We start from the raw sequence: 17,897 nt of genomic DNA, 5'->3' as shown, positions 1-17,897 counted from the left end.
CCCTTCTGTAATTCATGGGTTAAGCACTGCCTTGGGCTTATATGTCATCTGCTTTAGAAAGCAACTAAAGATTTGTCATTAGGAAAAAATAGATTTTTCCCCAAGAAAAATAATTTATGTTCAAAGGATATACTTTAACTAAACTCAGTAGAATAATAATCCTCAATAAATATTCAGTTGTGTTTCAGCTTTGCCTACTGGGTAAATAACTTACACCGAATCTTTTCCAAAAGATTTAAGGCAAATTTAGTCATTTAGTACAAAAGGTACTTTATCACAACAGCATTCTTATAGGTTAGCTATATGTAATAATTATGTACTGTATAATGCTCAAAGGCCCTATTAAAAAGTTAAGCTACCATTTTTGTCAAATATATTTGTTTCTCACTTACATAAAAAATTATAATATGCAACTAAAACTGCTATAATATTTAAATACAAGAAATGATTTCTATATTTGCCTATATATCAGTAAAAGCAATCAGATGGACTGAACTACAGAAATTCTTCATTTAAAAAATATAAAGATCTTGAAATTTAAACAGAATTGTGCGTATGCAAAGAAGAGGCCATAGTGAATATTTACTCTGTACTAAGCAATGAACAGCAACAAACTTAGGCTTTGTTAAACCAGAACGGGTTCTATAAGATGCTCTTCAAGGAATGTTCTGTTCACAGCCTTTACATTATATGAGAGCTCTAGCTATTACCAATGACATAGACCTCCTTGTTAAAGATGTCATTTTAGTCTAAAATCAAGTAAAGCTTTACCTTAAAATAGAGCCAGTACTGAAAACACATTGTACAACGAATACAGGATTACATTTGTTAAAGGCATCAGCAGACATACAAAGTAAAATTCCAATATTCTGAGATATAAAATCAGAAGCCTGATCAAAAATGGAAAAAAGGAACAAGAGGCATGGATTACTCAACTGAATGTCACCTATATTTTAGAGATAACAGAAGTGACTGGGAAAGTGAACTAGAAACTTAATGACATGCAACTTCCTAACCTGCAAAGTTAGAGAAATATCACTTCTCATGGCCTTTTATATATTTATTTATAAATTACCACCGGGCCCAAAAGAAATTTTTGACACTTACAAATAATGATTTAGATGTTTTGATATCATATTTGGTAATGTCTAACATGATTTTCCCTACTCTCCAAGTATGGAATCTTGTACTGTCTCGGCCAGCTAATGGAGTTGAGTGTACAGGTTCATATCTCACACATCTTCATGCATTTTCAAGTTTATTCTTTCATTATCATAATGCAAGCTCGATTCAAGTGTTTCATTCTCAGACCCTAGCAATTTTTTTTAAAGCCACATATTAAAAAATGCTATTATTTCACTGCCGATAGCAATTAACAACATTAATTATCTCTCAATAATGAAATCTAGAATGATGTAATGAATTCATAGTTTTGAGTGTATAATATATATTAAAAAGTGAACATACTCAGCCCTCTTGAAAACTAACAATTAAAAATGAGTCTGTGCTCTCAAAGGAGGCAAAGTATATATTAAAATTAAAAAGATATAGTCACCTCATTCAAAAAGAGAATTTTTTCTTCTGTTAAACTATTACTCATTCTCTAATAAAAACAAATACCCCTAAAGATATTTAAATACCTGTTTTCTTGTTTTACATCTCATCATTACAAATCTACACTTTAAACACAAGTTAGCACACTATTCTTAGAACTTTCAATATAGCGAATAACATCTGTAAATTAATGATGTAATCACCAGAATGCAAGTTCCAGGAAGGCAAGGACTATGAACATTTTATTTTCTGTGGTAAACTACAGCATTTAACATTAAATTGGCAATTTGATTAATATGTATTCTAACACAAAATATTTTTCTTAATAGTTATTTATTCCGATACCTATTTACAGTATTCCAACGGGTCTCTCTAATAATCTCAAAATTTTCCAGTGAAACTCAGGAGGACATATTTAATTCACTAAGATGTTACATAGTATTTTTGAAAGCAAGCTTGCTGATGTTGCATTAAAATAATCTTTCTACTCCTAATTCAAAAATCAAGAACAATGAGTCCAGAATGAACACAGTATCTGCATTAAAATAATATATAATATCAAACAAAGAAATTTAATAAATACCTTGGGAAATAGTTTTACTATGGCAATTTGTAGAAGGGAGAATAAAAAGCCCTTCTCTTAAAAAATACCACTTGCTTACTAGCAAAGGAATACTAACGTATTTGTATAAAAATATACAGATATGAAACAAATAAATTTAGCCTTTAAAAATAAATTGACTAAACAAATTTAGTCTTTAATCTATAATACATTCTGTTTTATAAAGTAATATTATTTCTAAGTAGAAACTTTTGACTTTCCTTAAATGACAGAGTTACGTCATTTACCTTCAACAACAGTATTGCTTAGATTCGCAATTTTGGTTGTATATACAGAACAGTTTTGGAAAGCACATCTCAAATTCAAGCTGGTGAGCCTTTTGTGCCTTCTAATTGTTAATGATAACCTGATTATTCAGAAACTGATTAAAGTATTGAGTTTTTGGATTAGCTGGCTCCTTTGCTTCTTTTTTCTTGCCCTGTCTTTTAGATATTCATTACTTGTTTGTAACTTCAATCAGAGGCACAAAGAAAATAAAACTTCTTAGTTTATTTCTTATTAAAAGGTGTGTTGAGGTTTTCCTGAGGAAGACATTTAACTTCTCAGCCCAAAATAAGGATTCTAAATAAAGATTTTTAACTTTTTAAACTAGCTATGTTTAATTTCATTTTAGCTGTCACAAGAAGTCTAAAAATATAATGCTGTTAAACAAACACTTGAGAAATAAGTAATAATATTTTTCTCAATATGATCTTTGGAAAGAAGCTGAAATCTTACTGAACTTTTGAAAATCAAGTCCCAACATGTATGCAGAATCCTAAAACAAGCATTAAATATTGTTTTACAAGGAAGATGCCAGTTTAGGAAAACTTGGAAGTAAATATTTTTTTAAAAATTGAGGTGTAATTGTTATATAACATTATATTAGTTCAGGTGCATAACAATGATTCAATATTTGTATTAATGGTGAAATGATCACCATGTAAGTCACAAAATTTTTTTCTTGTAATGAAAACTTTTAAGATCTACTCTCTCAGCAACTTTCAAATATGCAGCACAGTATTATTAAGTATAGTCTCCATGCTGTACATTACATCCCTATGACTTATTTTTTGTATAACTGGAAGTTTGTACCTTTTGACCCCCTTCATCCATTTCACCCACCCTTCATCCCCCATCTCTGCCAACCACCAATCTGTTCTCTGTATCTATGAGCTTGTTTTTTTTTTTTTAAGATTCTACATAAAAGTGAGATTATACAGTATTTGTCTTTCCCTGTCTGATTTATTTCACTTAGCATAATGCCCTCAAGTGAGTATATACTCTTAAGGTTTGCAGAGCAGTTATTCCTTATTCTTGATATTTTATGCATTATTATTTTCTATCTTAATTGGAACTTAATAGAACAGAATAGCGTTGTTTAACTGAATTGTTTAAATTTGCAATTACAGAATGGAAATTAAGCATAATAGAGAGGTTTCACACTATTTGTACCCAAAACATTTACATAATAGCCAATACAAAGTTTGCTTAAATGGAAAAAATTTAAATGAATTAACACTTCTATTTTTAATATAAAATAGTCAGCATAAAAGCAGTTAACTAGCCAGTGCTAAGTTAATCAAGTGTGACAGTAAAATACTGTTAAAGAAAAAATCTTCCCCCAAATTTACAACAAACAATTTCTACGCCATTTAGATTTCAAAATGTTGGGACTAACTCAACATAACTATTTACAGAGTCCCTCTATAGGACTGACAGTATCTGGGCACTGAATGCATGCTATCATTAAAATATTGAAAGAAAATTACTATACCTAGATCCCACTGCGCCATCTCCAGAGTCCTGACTTCCAGCTTCACTCGGTGTGCTCACGGATTTGGAGGATGGAGACATAGGAGGAGGGACTAAATAGTGAAATAGACAGGTATCCGCTGTTACTACACGGAGAGGTTGCTCAGCTTATGACGTTTCAAAAGTAATTTAACATGAAGTAATTAACAAAAAAGAAAAAATAATGGCAAACCAAAAACCAAAAGTACATGAATGAAAATGAACAGTAGAAAGAAGAGGAAAAAGACAAAGTTAACAATGCATGCTGACAATTCATGCAATTTCTCTGGCAAAATGCATTTGGGTTTTATATTAAAAAAAAAAGCAAGATTATGGAAGGATGCATCTTCATCTCAGCCAATGCCAAACGTGGGCATTAATTTTCAAAGGAGAGCATTCCTTCTCCCCTTTCTAATTTTTCACTTTTAAGATTACCAGATCATTTATAATTATAACCAAAACTCTGAATTTTGCTTCAAAAGTCATTTACTCTCTGGTCTTCTGAGATCTATCTTAAAATGTTCATTTTGTCAAATAATTTTTTCTTTCAAAAAGAAATTAATGTCTTAAATGATTTCATTTTCCCTCCACGAAAAGTAAAGGGCCAATTTAGAGAAATGACTATTGCTAAAGGAATGGCTCCTTTAAAATGTCCATTAGTTTCCAGCAATTTGGGTGAAAAATGCAAACAGGCCATAAAACAGCATGCCTTCTAGACGTGATGCATAACATAAAGTGATGCATGCAACTTAAATAAGGCAAGACTTAATGGTAACTTCCTTACCCCAGTATTCAGAAAAAACTGAAGTGTACAGACAAAGATACAGACACCCAAAATATTCTTAATCCCTTCTTATAGAAAAATACATATTTTTCATAGTATATAAACAAACAGCAAATGATTTCCCCTAACTTGTCACTTTTAACATTATATACCAACAGTTGAACATGCAGACTTCATGCTATTTCATTTGTAAAACTTTTTGATTACCATTGCAGGGAGTATAGGAGGATCATCACTGCCATCTTCTGGTTAAATTTTACCACAAATGTTCCCAATCCCAAGTATCTTTTTAAAATAATTTTTCAATGTATAATATTAAGTGACTAATACATTTTATGTTGAGCTGCAAGCCCTTCTTTTAACAGTCTACTGAAAAGATGGTAAGTTCCTAGTTACAGAGGAGCCAATCTAAAGTAGTATGTATTTAATTAAAAGTCTGCGTTTCTGGAATAGTCACATTCACTGAACCCTTAAAATTATGTTTAAATATTTACACATGCTTCAGTAAAAACAGTGGGTTTGCTAATCTAGCAAAATGTGCAAGTATAGTAAGATCAATTACATCTTAAACATAAGTACAAAACTCATCAGTCTTATTTTTTCAATGGCAGATTCTACTGGAAACCAATAATAACGCGAAAAAAATCTTAGCTAGAATGTTTGTTTCCCAAGATACAGTGGTTAATTCTTGCTCAAATTTCAAAAAACTATAAAAAAAATAATCGAATGTTTCTAATTTTGTGATTAAATCTCAGAAACAATGCTGAAACCAGATTGTCTTCATGTAGTTCACACGTGGATGGCACTATGGTATGTGCTGCAGGTATAACTCCAAGTAGCTAAACGTGACTTATATTTGAAATAAAAGAACATTAATGACCCCTGACTTCTCTTAGGTTACATTTTCTCATCTTTTAGTCCACTTCTCACTGTGAGGCTTCCCCTAGTCTAAGTACCAATTGATACAGGGATAAAGAGTAATCTTAAGAGTGGTTTGCCTACTGCACTGTAAGCACAAATATTTTTTTTTACTAAATTACAGTGAGATACCACAATGTTTTCATATTAAAAGATCTTCAAAGAGGAAATTTTGTAGTCTTTAAATTACATACTTAACTTCAGGCTTAGGGAAATAATTTTTCTAAGTAACAAAGATTTGAGGAAAATAGTAACATTCCTATCAATCTAATTATTTGTGATAAATTATAAAATTCTTTTCCAGTTTAATGTTTTTTTTTCCTTTCTGGTGACTTCAAATATCAGTGACTCCACTCAACAAGCTCATCACCAGTATCTTAATTGGTTAAGACTATATTAAAAAATGTTATTTCAAATTCTTTATGAAAACAGGTTAAATGGTAAATATACATAAATAAGTATACTAAATTAGCCAATTCTCAAATAAAAGTTTCAGAAATAAATAAATTACAGGGGTGAAGCAACCACGTTACCATGGTTTCTCAGGCAGAAGCAAAATAAATCACCATAACTTCAAATTTGTGATCAGATAAAAATCTCTATCCCAGAACTATATTCTTTCTACCAAGAGACAGTTTTCAAGTCAGCTAAAAAAGAAGACTCATTAAGGACTCAAAGTTATTATCTGGTTCATCAAATTCATCTTGCAATAATAAATAGTCTATACCACAGAATGGACAAATCTAGAAAAAGAAAATTACTATTGAAAGAGGAAGAATGTTAACGAGAAAAAAAAGAAGGGTAGCATTATTTGATGACTACCATATTTTAACCCAATTAGTCTAGAAAAATCAAAGAATACAGTAATTGGACAACGAGGTAATACCACTATACTCCCAGACTCCAAGAAATGACCCTCAAGAACAAATAAAAGCATGCATTCAAGGAAGTTAAAAAAAACTAAAATAACTCATCTCTCAAAGCTCAGAAAAGACTTAATTCTAGAGTTTATTTTTAAAGATTATTTAAGAGTCCAATCAGCTTTAGAAATAACATAAGCTATTATTAATTAGCGTTTGCCAAGTATCTGAGATGATTTGCATAAGAACAGTGATTCAATCAGATCCACAGTTCTGTATATAAAAGCTTAAAATCAGGCTTTAAATGTTACAAAAGATTTAATATTAACATATATAAGTGAATCATGTGAATGAACTTAAGCTTCCTTAGAAGTTTAGAGCACAGATACCTATTTCCTTCTTTGAAAACCAAGGAAGAAATGTGAAGTAAACTGAAAAACAAATCTACACCATGGCATTCACTGATCATATAAGTAACACTATAAGGCTGTGACTCTGATTCTCTAGAACAAAAAGCCAAGCAAGAAGGCCTTTCCTGCTAGCTTAGATCTTGGCCTTCCAAGGATATAAAATTAACATTGCTGCCTGTGAAGAAAAAACTAGAAATTTTAAAACCACAAAGGACCTGGGAATGCACCTAGGTTTAGAATTAGAGTTAAGTTTGAGTCAACCACTCAGAACTATACAGAAGTCTCAGGAGTGAGGAATGGTGCACAGCCCAGTTATTTTTCAAGGAGGAGAAAGCCTCTAGCAAGAAGGGGCTTTTGCCAGGATGAAGAACCTACAAAAGGTGAACAGTGAATGTAGGGAGCGGGAGAATTGGTAGAAAACAGTGAAACGGAAGGAGTGAGCTTCTGAGGTAACCCAAAGTTGAGGCCTCTGGTAGCTCATCTAGGATACTCAGCACTCTAACTCAGTCTGAGCTACAGTAACGCCCCCTTGTGGATACATTCCTAACCTGGAATATTAACATTTAAGTAACTTTTTCATACTGTGCTACTCTTTTTGTCCTGAAAGATGTTGCCTTAAACCTTAATTCTCTGAAATATTAACTTCTCCCTTTCCTATGGCCCCTTCTCCTGATAATGAACTTTAAATAGCCTCCCCTAATATCCCCTAAAAGTTTCATCTCCTTTATTCTCTTCAACATAATTTGGAACATCAGGTAAATTTTTTAAAAGAAATTGAATAAAAATTAAATTTTACAGTATTAAAATACAATAAGGAATTATTGTTAAAATTAGGATAATTATGAAACATATGACTTTATAACATGGAAGTCATTCTATCTAAAAATCAGATTTACTGTTTCTAAGATAAATAAGTACTGTGGATGTGAAGTGCAACATGATGACTAGAGTTAACACCGCTGTTATGATACATACAGGCTTTAAATGGTACAAAAGATTTAGTATTAAATGGAAACTTTAAGAGAATAGATCCTAAGAGTTCTCATCACAAAAACCAGTTTTTTTTCCTTCTCTTTTTACTGTATCTGTATGAGATGATGGATGTTAACTAACTATTGTGGTAATTATTTCAATTTATAAATCAAATCATCATGCAGTACACCTTAAACATACAGTGATGTATGTCAATTATTTCTCAGTAAAACTGAAAAAAAATCAAATTTAAAATATTCAAAAATCACAATGGAGGGAAATAAATGAAGCAATACTTATTTTGACTATCAAACTTCTTTTGTTTCTTCCTAATAAAAGAATATTGATTATCACACTAATGAACATATTGTGTGCCCTACTGATACAGACTCAGGCTGCAGAGTAACTGACAATACCCGCTTTCATCTCCTTACAAGATGGTTAAAACAGTAGTTATACGTATAAAAAGAGATTCACTTTATTATTTTTTAACATTCGTGTTTAGTAACTCCACATTTGATAAAACATGTCTTGAAAGTTCTGCCTAAAATTAACTTCCTTAAGACTGGCCACCTATAGTTTGTTAAAAAAGAAAAAGCAAGTCACACTTCTTTTATGAAATATTCAAATATCTATTTCCACTATGCATTTTTCTAAAATTTAAACAAGATTTTGTTGTTGTTTTTAAAGCAGATGTCTTTTATTTTGTCTTACCAGATGGAAAGACATATGACCTAATAACTGAACAAACATTTAAGTGTCTAGCCTGTGCTGGACACCATGGATAAAAATATAATGTATTGTGCCTGCTCTCAAGGATATCTGACAAAAAGCAGTCAAGTGACCAAATAAATAAGAATCTACCAGCAAAGAAGACCTAAGAGAGGTTTTATTAGCTGTATCTTTTTACAAAAACAAATTCTTTTCAGTAGAATTTTTAAAAAAGGAAAAAAGTCCATTTTAGGTAAACACCAGACAGATGTTTTTAATAAATCCTCCTGAATATTCTAGCAGTGTTTTTATACTTACTTATACAATTTTAAAATATTTAATAAATACATTTGTAGTGAAAAGAAAAACAAGTATCCACACTGGATCATGATATAAAATGTGCTTTTTATTGTGGGTTATTGTCAAGAAAGTTTGATAGTCACTGCTTTCATCTGTGTCCTATATTTTCCAGGCTTAACTTTAAATAAACACTGGAAAGATCTTTAGGTATCTGTGAGAGAACAGAAGAGGGTGGAAAACCACATGACTCATTTAATGAGGTTACTATAACCACTGTAATAAAACCAGACAAAAGACAGTAAAAGGGAAAAAATTATAAGCCTGTCTATCTTATAAGTACAAATGAAGAACTCCTAAATAAAATATTAGCATATATAAGAAAAATATTCTCATAACTAAGTTGGGTTTATCCAGAATGTAAGCATGCTTTTACATTAGAAAATCTACCAATATAAATCATCATAATACATTAAAAGGGAAAAAGCATATGATGATCTCAAAATACGAGCCTATGAGTCTGTTGTATATATTTTGGAGATGTTAAAGAATATCAAAATTCTTTGTGAATGTGGGCCAGACTTAGTGGCTCTCTTCCAACAGAAGGAATGTGGCAGAAGCAATGCTCTGTGACTTCCAAGGTAAGTCATACAAAGGATAGCTTCCTTCTGGCTCTCTTTCTCTTTGGATTGCTCACTCTGGGAGAGCCCAGCTGACATGCTACAAAGACACTCGAGCAGTTCTGCGGAATGGCCCATGTGGATAGGAACTCAGGCCTCCCAATAACAACCAACACCGACTTGCCAGCCACGTAAGTGAGCCACCTTGAAAGCAAAGTCCCAGCCAAGCCTTCAGATGACCAGAGCTTTGACTGACATCTTGACTTCAACCCCATGAGAGACTCTAAGCCACAACCACTCAGCTAAGCCACTACCAAATTCCTGACAGGCAAGAACTGGGAGAAAATAAATGTTTATTATTGTTACACAACATTGTAAACTGACTATAACTCAGTAAAATAAAAAATTTTTAAATGTTTATTATTGTTTTAAAAAGATCAAACTCATGTAAGAATAGAAAATATAAATAGATTATAACCATTAAAAAAACCTTGAAATGGTGAATAACCCCTACTATCCATTATCCTGGGGGAAAAAAAGCATAATCTGAGGCAGTTTTACAGTTGACTTCCACCAAGATTTCAAGGAACAGGTAACATCCTATCTTTTACAACTGTTTTATAAAACAGCAAAAGGGAAAGCTGTCCAATTTATTTTAAAACCATAACTATGACAGCCACTGAACATGTACAGTGCAAGAAAATTAAAGGCAAATTTCATTTATGAGTATATATACAAAAATCCTATATAAAATATTAGCTAATTAATTTTTAAAACATATGCAAAAACTCATCTGCCACCCCTGGAGGTGACTATTAGTAACTAAGTGAAAAAAATTTAATATGTCTTCTGCTTTTCTAACAGGAAAATACATTTAGGGTAACCAAACAGTCCTAGTTACTGAGGGAAACCTCCCCTTTACAGAAGAATTTCAGCCAATAAAAGAAGGAATGATGGAATTATAAAAACAATTTTCCAACTCCTAATCAAATAACTGATTTAGATAAGAATCATCAATAAACATTAAAACCACTTGGTGAAAAGTTGATGGAGAAATGAATATTCACATGGTACCAAAGTATCACCTCCAGCTATTACTTGCTAGTCATAAGGAAGAAAAAAATGTAACTATGATGGAGAAGCCTGGCTGTCACAATCATAACACAGTAATCAATCTTAGTATCACTGATAACTCAGCAACCAGACATATCTGCTACTGATGTGATGTGACATGAAGTACACAGAATCATCTGTGAGACATTCTTGCCAAACAGCCTGAACTGAAGCTAATCAAGTTTTAAAAATCTAATTTCCAGTTTAGACGAAATATAAAGGACAGAGGAACAAGAGTTTAAATGTGAGAAAACCATCACACAAACCTAGGAGGGAACACATTCTAGAGACCAAATTGGTCCATTTTTCTTCAACAAGTCAGTGAGGGGGCAAAAAGTAGTATGTGTGTGGAGAATTTCCAGATTTAAAAAGACTAAAAACACACAACTAAATGCAATATATAGTACAGCAAGGTTTTCAGGGGAAACTTCATAATTTTTTTTAAGGGAAGAAAAATTCTGTGAAGCTATGGCTATTTTCAAAAAGAAGAAAAGAGAAGGAGTGATTTTCTATATAAGAAATTAGGATATACTAACACAAAGCCATAGTAATTAAAACCGTGAATTAATAATATAGAACCAGACAAATGGATCAACAGTGAATATGCAGAACCCAGAAATACCCATGGATATACGAAAATTGACTGAATGATAAAGTTGGCATCAGATACCAGTGGAGGAGAAGATGGACTATCTAATAAATGGTACTGAGGAAATTAGGTAACTATATGGAGAAAAATTAGGTTGGAACCTTATCTCATACTATATTCCAAAATATAACCCAAATACCTAAAAGTGAAGGCTAAAATTATAAAGCCTAATAGAAAAAACATAGAAGAATATATTTGCATCTTCAAAATAGGAAAGAATTTTTTAAGACAGACAAAAAAAAAAAAATAAGTGGTAGATCTGACCATTATCAAAATAAAGGATTTAAACATATCAAAATGAGGGATTCTGTTTAATAAAAGAGTTAATAGGTAATAGACTAGGAGAAGGTATTTTTAAAGAGACTAAAACAGACAAAGTCCTCCCTAAAGTATACAAGGAACTCCTACAGCAAGATAAAGAACCCAATAGTAAATGGGCAAAGAATATGAATAAGCAATTCATAGAAGGGAAAATCTGAATGGTTAATAGATATATGAAGAAATGGCCCATCTCACTGTAAATAGATAAACATTTATTAAAACATTTTGGTATATCACTTTATACCCATCAAAAAGGCAAAAATCAGAAAGCTGGATAATATCAAGTGCTATGGATATGGTGAAATAGCTACTTTCTCGTACACTGGTAATGGGAGGGTAAACATTTATAGTTATTCTTGAGGGTGGTATGCAGAACCTAATGAATATAAGTGAGCCTACACACAGAAACACAGCAAGTCAATTCTTTGGCATACACTCCAGAGAACTTCCACAGTCCTGCGTAGCAGGGATGGGGGTAGGAGGGGAAAGAATATACTCTTTAAAATGTTGCTTGCAATAGCAAAGCAAAGAGAAAGAAGCAATCAAGTGTGTATCACTGGGAAACAGATAAATAAAATATAGTATGTGATGGAATATTATGTATCAGTCAGAAATAACTAGATCTACATGCAGCAACATGGGTAAATCTCAAATACAATGCTGCTTGAAAAAAACAGAATGAGACATATAGCACAATGTCATTTATGTATATAAAACATATCCACGCAAAGATATATGAAATCTTGAAAAATGTAAACATATATTGGACAGATCAAATGCACATATGTTAAAAATGCAAGAATGGGTACTTAATGCAAGATTGAAAAAGAAAATGGAATTGGAGATGGGAAATGAGGGAGAAACACACACACAACACACACAACTAAAGAACAGTCTTTCAAGAACAGATGATGGAAATAGGCCATAAACCGAGAAATATGAGCAAATGAATTTAGTGAAACTGAAGTCCTAAAGAGAATAGAAAAGAAAAAAAAGTTCTACATGAGGAAAACAAAGCAAAGGCTCAGAAGAAAATGACCACTCAGCTAAAAAGCAACTTGGTTCAGTTACTAAAGTATTTTTTAAAGATAAAAAGTGTTTTGATTCATTTACTTTCAAAAATTGCAACAAGTAACTCAAGTTTACAAAATAAAGTCATAAAAATTAACATATTTCAATCTTCAAATTCTACCAATAAGGAAAAGGCAAATAAGCTGAAAGAAGTAACAATGAAGCCAATCATGGGAGTACCCAGTTTTTTCATCTCGAAACCTTTTAGAAACAGTAGCTCAAGGACAGTTATGCTGCAGTTCACAACAACAGGCATACAGCAGACACTATCTCTGGTATTTATCCCCTGGACTAGATGGAATTAACCCACAAACTAACCCTGAAATTTTAGGTCCCTAAATGACAAAGGCTATGTCAACCAAAATACTATGTAACAGCACCCAGCTCGGAATTACCTTAAGTAAGCATTTAATGCTTTCTTCTGTGTAACTATATTGGCCTTAGTACCTCTACTATTTCAGCTTTTTGATCTAGTACTGCTATCAAAATGAACAGCCCAGAAAAAGAACAAGATTAAGTCAAACTGCTACCAATATTATTTCCCTTATTAGCACTGAGAACAGACGGCTATAATCTTCTCCTTCCCCTCCTATACCTTTGAACACTAATACACTTTTACAACTTTGACTCACTACACCTCTCTTTAACCTACAGGAATCACAGTCATCCTTGAGCTTAATACAGTACGGCACAGAAAACTTGTCCAACAAATATCTATTGAAATAAATTTACTAATTTAACAAGAAAAGACAATGGGTTGGTTCAGTTTATGTTAATAAATATAATTAATCTTGCAGCTCTTTTGAACAAACACAATAACTATGTATAAGCACATCGGAAAAACGTCAATTCCAAATAAATTATGAGATTAATGATTTTTAAGAGACACAGATAAGAAAAATAGGCAGAATATATTAAATCAGCTCCTTCATCTCAGGTATATCTGAGCTGAATAGGATACGTGCCTATCTCTTATAAATGGATATGCTGTCATCCTTACCAATAGGGGATTCTGGAGTCAGCCCCATGCTTTGAAGCAATGCTTCAGCTTCTCTTCTTTTTTTTTCAAGATCCGATTCTTCTTGCACAGGAGCAACTGCTTCCTTCTTCTGATCAGTCTGAATTTTTTAAGTTAAAAACTTAAGTTTACATATGGCATGAAACACTTCTGTTTGCAAAAAATAGATGTATTTTAAATAATGTGCTAATACTGTATACTTTTGGAGGTGGACTTAGTTTCAAATACATGTAATATGTCATTAAATGAAAATCATTCTCAATGAAGTTCTAGTAAGTAATATCCAAATGATATGTATTAAATTGATCCATTTTTATATGTATTCAAGGAATTCTCACAAAAATTTTCTGAAGGGATAAATTCAAAAAGTACAGTCAACTTCTATTTATTTACAGTATGAAAATGCTATCCATGGTCAGGAATTGTGGAAATCTTCTCACAAATATATAAATACCAAAACACTATAAAAAAAATGACTAAATTATTTAAGAGTTGATAAATTTTAAGTAAATGGACAATTTTAACTGTTGAAAAAGTATGAGTACCTCAAACTTCTGTATGAAGTCTTCTTTGTATTTAGCAACTTTATGTAGAGGATGTTTGTCAAAAATTCATCTGGAGAAAAGTTTTTATTTTTATTTTATAAACTATAGGTTTTATATTCATGATAATAAGCACATGGTATGGTCTCGTAAAATTAAAATTCACTTTTGCACATAGCACAAAACATTTTTCATTATCAAAAATTTTGCCGGCTTTTTTTCAGCCATTTAGTTTTAGCAAAATCTTCCAGTTAAACTAGATAAGCCTCAATACTCTCAGATCATCTCAAGTGAAATTTTAGCCTTCAAGGGAAAAGTTTCATTTATACACCTCAAAGGTCTATTTCAGCTAGGCAACTATTACTCGTACATTGTCTGCAGTAAATTTTGTTAGTTATAATATTCCATGATACCATTTTAACTGAAAGAAGTCATCAGAAAATTTCATCAAAATCATCAAAAAGACTGTATTAGCAAGTAGATATTTTACCTGTATATAACAATATATTAGTAGGCTCATTTAATACTATTAAATTGTATACTTAGAACTTAATATCTCTTGTAACGTTTATAAACTTTAAATTAGATATAAATCATGTAATAGTTATCCCTTGGAGCCACTTATTGCCATCTTTAGAAAACAAAAACCAAATCTGCTCTCAGCCCTGAAGGGTTTAAAGCTATAGATACTACTCTGGAATGGCTCTGCCAGTCTGACTCAAGCTTCTATCAATTAGCTTTAATCAAATTGCTAACTTAAAGCTCCAACCCTCTTATAATAACAAATCACAAAAAGATTCAGAATAAACTAGAAAATTCTTCAAATATAGGCCTTTACAGCAACATAGCAATGCTGCGCATAAACTGTACCTTCAATTTTTCTGCTACTGATTTTTCTTTTTCCTTAAGAAATTCCTAGAAGTCTTGGCTTTTGTTTAGGCTATCACATAGAAAAACTTGGTATTAAAATCACACTTAGGACAAACTATCTTAACACCGGTCATTTACAATGTCTGTGGTAAAAATATAAAAATCTGTCTAAAGAGTTTCCATAGGGATAAATGTACATTTCAACACAGAACTAAGTAAAATATCTCCAGTTCAGGGTCAATGTATATTTGCTGTACATGATGAAATGGTGATGCCAAAAATCAGAAGACCTAAGTACCCAGTCCACCTTTATGGTAATATCAAACCTACTATTTGGTAAAAATACTTCAATGACTGACTCATGATAATTATTGAATTATTAATGATAATGAAAATAGATCAATAATCCCTTAATATTCTATTACACATTTCTCTTTGCCATTTTCTATTCTGACAAATTATTAGCAATTCAGACTAGTAAAATATTCAGATAAGTTTAAAGTCCAAAATGAGTTCTTATATAATAAGCCATGTTTTATTAGCTATTAGAAGGTAGATGCCCCTTACTTTACATAATAAACATATTCCTAGAAGACTAAATATGTATTGTGAACTTTTCACCTAGAGTGCTATATTTGCAGTCACAATTGCTGGAATTTTAATTATTCTTAAAGTATTACATAAAGGTATAAATACTTGAAATCCAATTATTTTATATTAAGTTTATTCTTCCAAAAAAAAAAAAATCAAACATACTTCCTTTTTCTTCCTTTCTTCTTCTTTCCTCTTCTTTTCCTCTCTGATCTGGGCCAACCGCTGCTTCTTACGTTCCAACTCTGCCTTTAATTCACTTTTGTCAGACATGTTTGTGACCTTAAGAAGCATATGATCATTTACAATCATCATTACATTGGTAAAGGCAGCACTCTTTCAAAAAATTAGTCTTCAGGGGAAGAGACTGTTTCGAGAGGCCATGTGGTTCAATACTATCTAAAGAGAACACACAAACTCTACTTTTAAAATAATGGAAGTACACATATTACTAAGACCTGAAAAAAATTATAAACAAATGTACATAACAAACAAATATTCAGAGTTGAGCATAGTAGCTAGCACATAGCAAGCTTTCTAATGTTCACAAGCCCAAATTTAACACAATGTCTCTGCTATTAAAACAGAAGATATGGTTGGCATTAAAAGCTTAGGCTATAAAACACAGGTCAAACCTATTACCAGACTTTTGCATTCATTCCTAGAAGTTTGATAAAAACAGCAGGCAGTCAGAAAATTCCTATAAATTCTAAAACTACCACGTAATAGTAATATTAGGGACAAACAAAACACAAAAATTACCATCAACTACCAAATATGTTTAAAGTAAGCATGTTTTCATTCAAAACCCATTGACAAAGTCTGACCGAATAACTACATACACCTGACGGGCCCGCTCAACCTCAGAGGCTTTAGCCTCCATGACTGACATTTTCACTTTATTAAAACTCATAGGAAAAGAAAGTCTCTGGAATTTTGTGCTCCAACCTCCTCATTAGGATACCTTCCAACACACGCCCGGGGAAGGAAAACGCTGTGAAAGCAAGTAGTAACGACTTTTATTTATAAAATGGAGCAAGGAGAAAAGGAGCCACTTTTCCTCTGGGGTCACGGCCAAGAGGGCGAGGTCCAGAATAGGGCCACTGGAGGAGGGGGCTTCGAAGAAGCCTCGACGCTCCTCGGGGCACTTATGGAGGGTCCAGAAGAGAAGGGAGTGGACTCGTCGCCCCTGGCCTTCCTGAGTCACCGCACCAGGTTCTCCCCACCTCTCCTTCCCGGAGACCGGCCGCGCGGCGCTGACAGCAGGAACTGCCGACCCGCCCTTAAGAGTCCTGATGGGAGACACAGCAGACAGAAGGGCCTTGAGCGAAGGACCGTCAACCCACCTGTCAGGTGGCGGGAACAGGAAGAGTCCGCCTGCCAAACAACTTCCCGGTAACGTCCCTCTCTTTCGGCCCCAACGCCAAAAATCGCCGCCACTAGCTCAGCGGCTTCCCCAAGCACACAAAGAGACATGGGCGGCGGCTGCTACGGCGAGAGCTTAGGGACAAATGGCTTCGCCAAAACGCGGTTGCTCCCAGAAAGAAAGAGGGGCTCTCCCGTGGGAAGTTGTAGCCCCTCCGTGACCTACCTGTGTAAAGCAGACGCTTAGCGATAAGACAAAAAAATCCAGCCCTTCTAGGGGCCAGAAGTGTTTCCGCTTTGCCAAAACCTGGAAGACTACGCCTAATATCCTGGGGCTGGGTAAGCAACCTCCGCCCTTGCCGTACAGATTGACACGATCAGGGAGAACTACAAGCCCCACGTCTAAGGGAAACCTTCGAGCAGCGAGCAATGCACTCTGGGAGTTGTGGTCATTGGTAGTCGCAAAGTATGCTGGGACATGTAGTGTTTCCTGCTTCCAATTTCCCACTTTGAGGCCTTAAAGATTCCAAAGAGAAGGTTCCAGCAGTTCACCTTAATAGATTCTCGTCCGTTGGGCCGTGCTCACAATAGCGTATGTGTTGTATCTTAAGATCTTTAACTCAATATTGGCCAAATTTTAAGTGTTATTTTCCAGCGGTGAACCTGTTACCGGGAAAAGGGGAGTAAGTATTACCTCGGTTCTTAGTCACCTGAAAAAAAAGAATTTCTAATGAGAGACAGAAAACGTGATATAAGCAAGATTTTTATTAGTAAAGTAAAAAGGTAGTAGAAGACAGTACACTCCTGAGAATTGGGCGTAGGCTAATTCAAAAGAG

At 33.2% G+C, this 17,897-nt stretch overlaps 1 protein-coding gene across 7 annotated transcripts in view; it reads right to left on the bottom strand.

Moving 5' to 3' along the window:
- DYNC1I2 (dynein cytoplasmic 1 intermediate chain 2) overlaps positions 1–17,443 on the bottom strand; it is a 46,131-nt gene extending 28,688 nt beyond the window's left edge. For 2 of the 7 annotated variants that reach the window (XM_045520912.2, XM_045520918.2), the window contains exons 1-3: positions 15,862–15,999; positions 13,676–13,793; positions 3,933–4,023 (exon numbers count right to left, since the gene is read on the bottom strand). In XM_045520912.2, the coding sequence (XP_045376868.1) occupies positions 3,933–4,023; positions 13,676–13,793; positions 15,862–15,990 (338 nt within the window). In that variant the 5' untranslated portion in view covers positions 15,991–15,999. Of the gene's footprint in view, positions 1–3,932; positions 4,024–13,675; positions 13,794–15,861; positions 16,001–16,922; positions 16,964–17,042; positions 17,254–17,287 lie in introns of those variants that run through there. The other 5 variants (XM_045520914.2, XM_010960677.3, XM_074363886.1 and 2 more) reach the window with 5 other exon arrangements.
- Positions 17,444–17,897: the final 454 nt, after the last annotated feature.

This window comes from Camelus bactrianus, chromosome 5 (genome assembly GCF_048773025.1).
Source record: "Camelus bactrianus isolate YW-2024 breed Bactrian camel chromosome 5, ASM4877302v1, whole genome shotgun sequence".
Taxonomy (NCBI): Eukaryota; Metazoa; Chordata; class Mammalia; order Artiodactyla; family Camelidae; genus Camelus; species Camelus bactrianus.
Note: the sequence above shows the minus strand (reverse complement) of the source record. Positions and strands in the feature narration are given on the sequence as shown.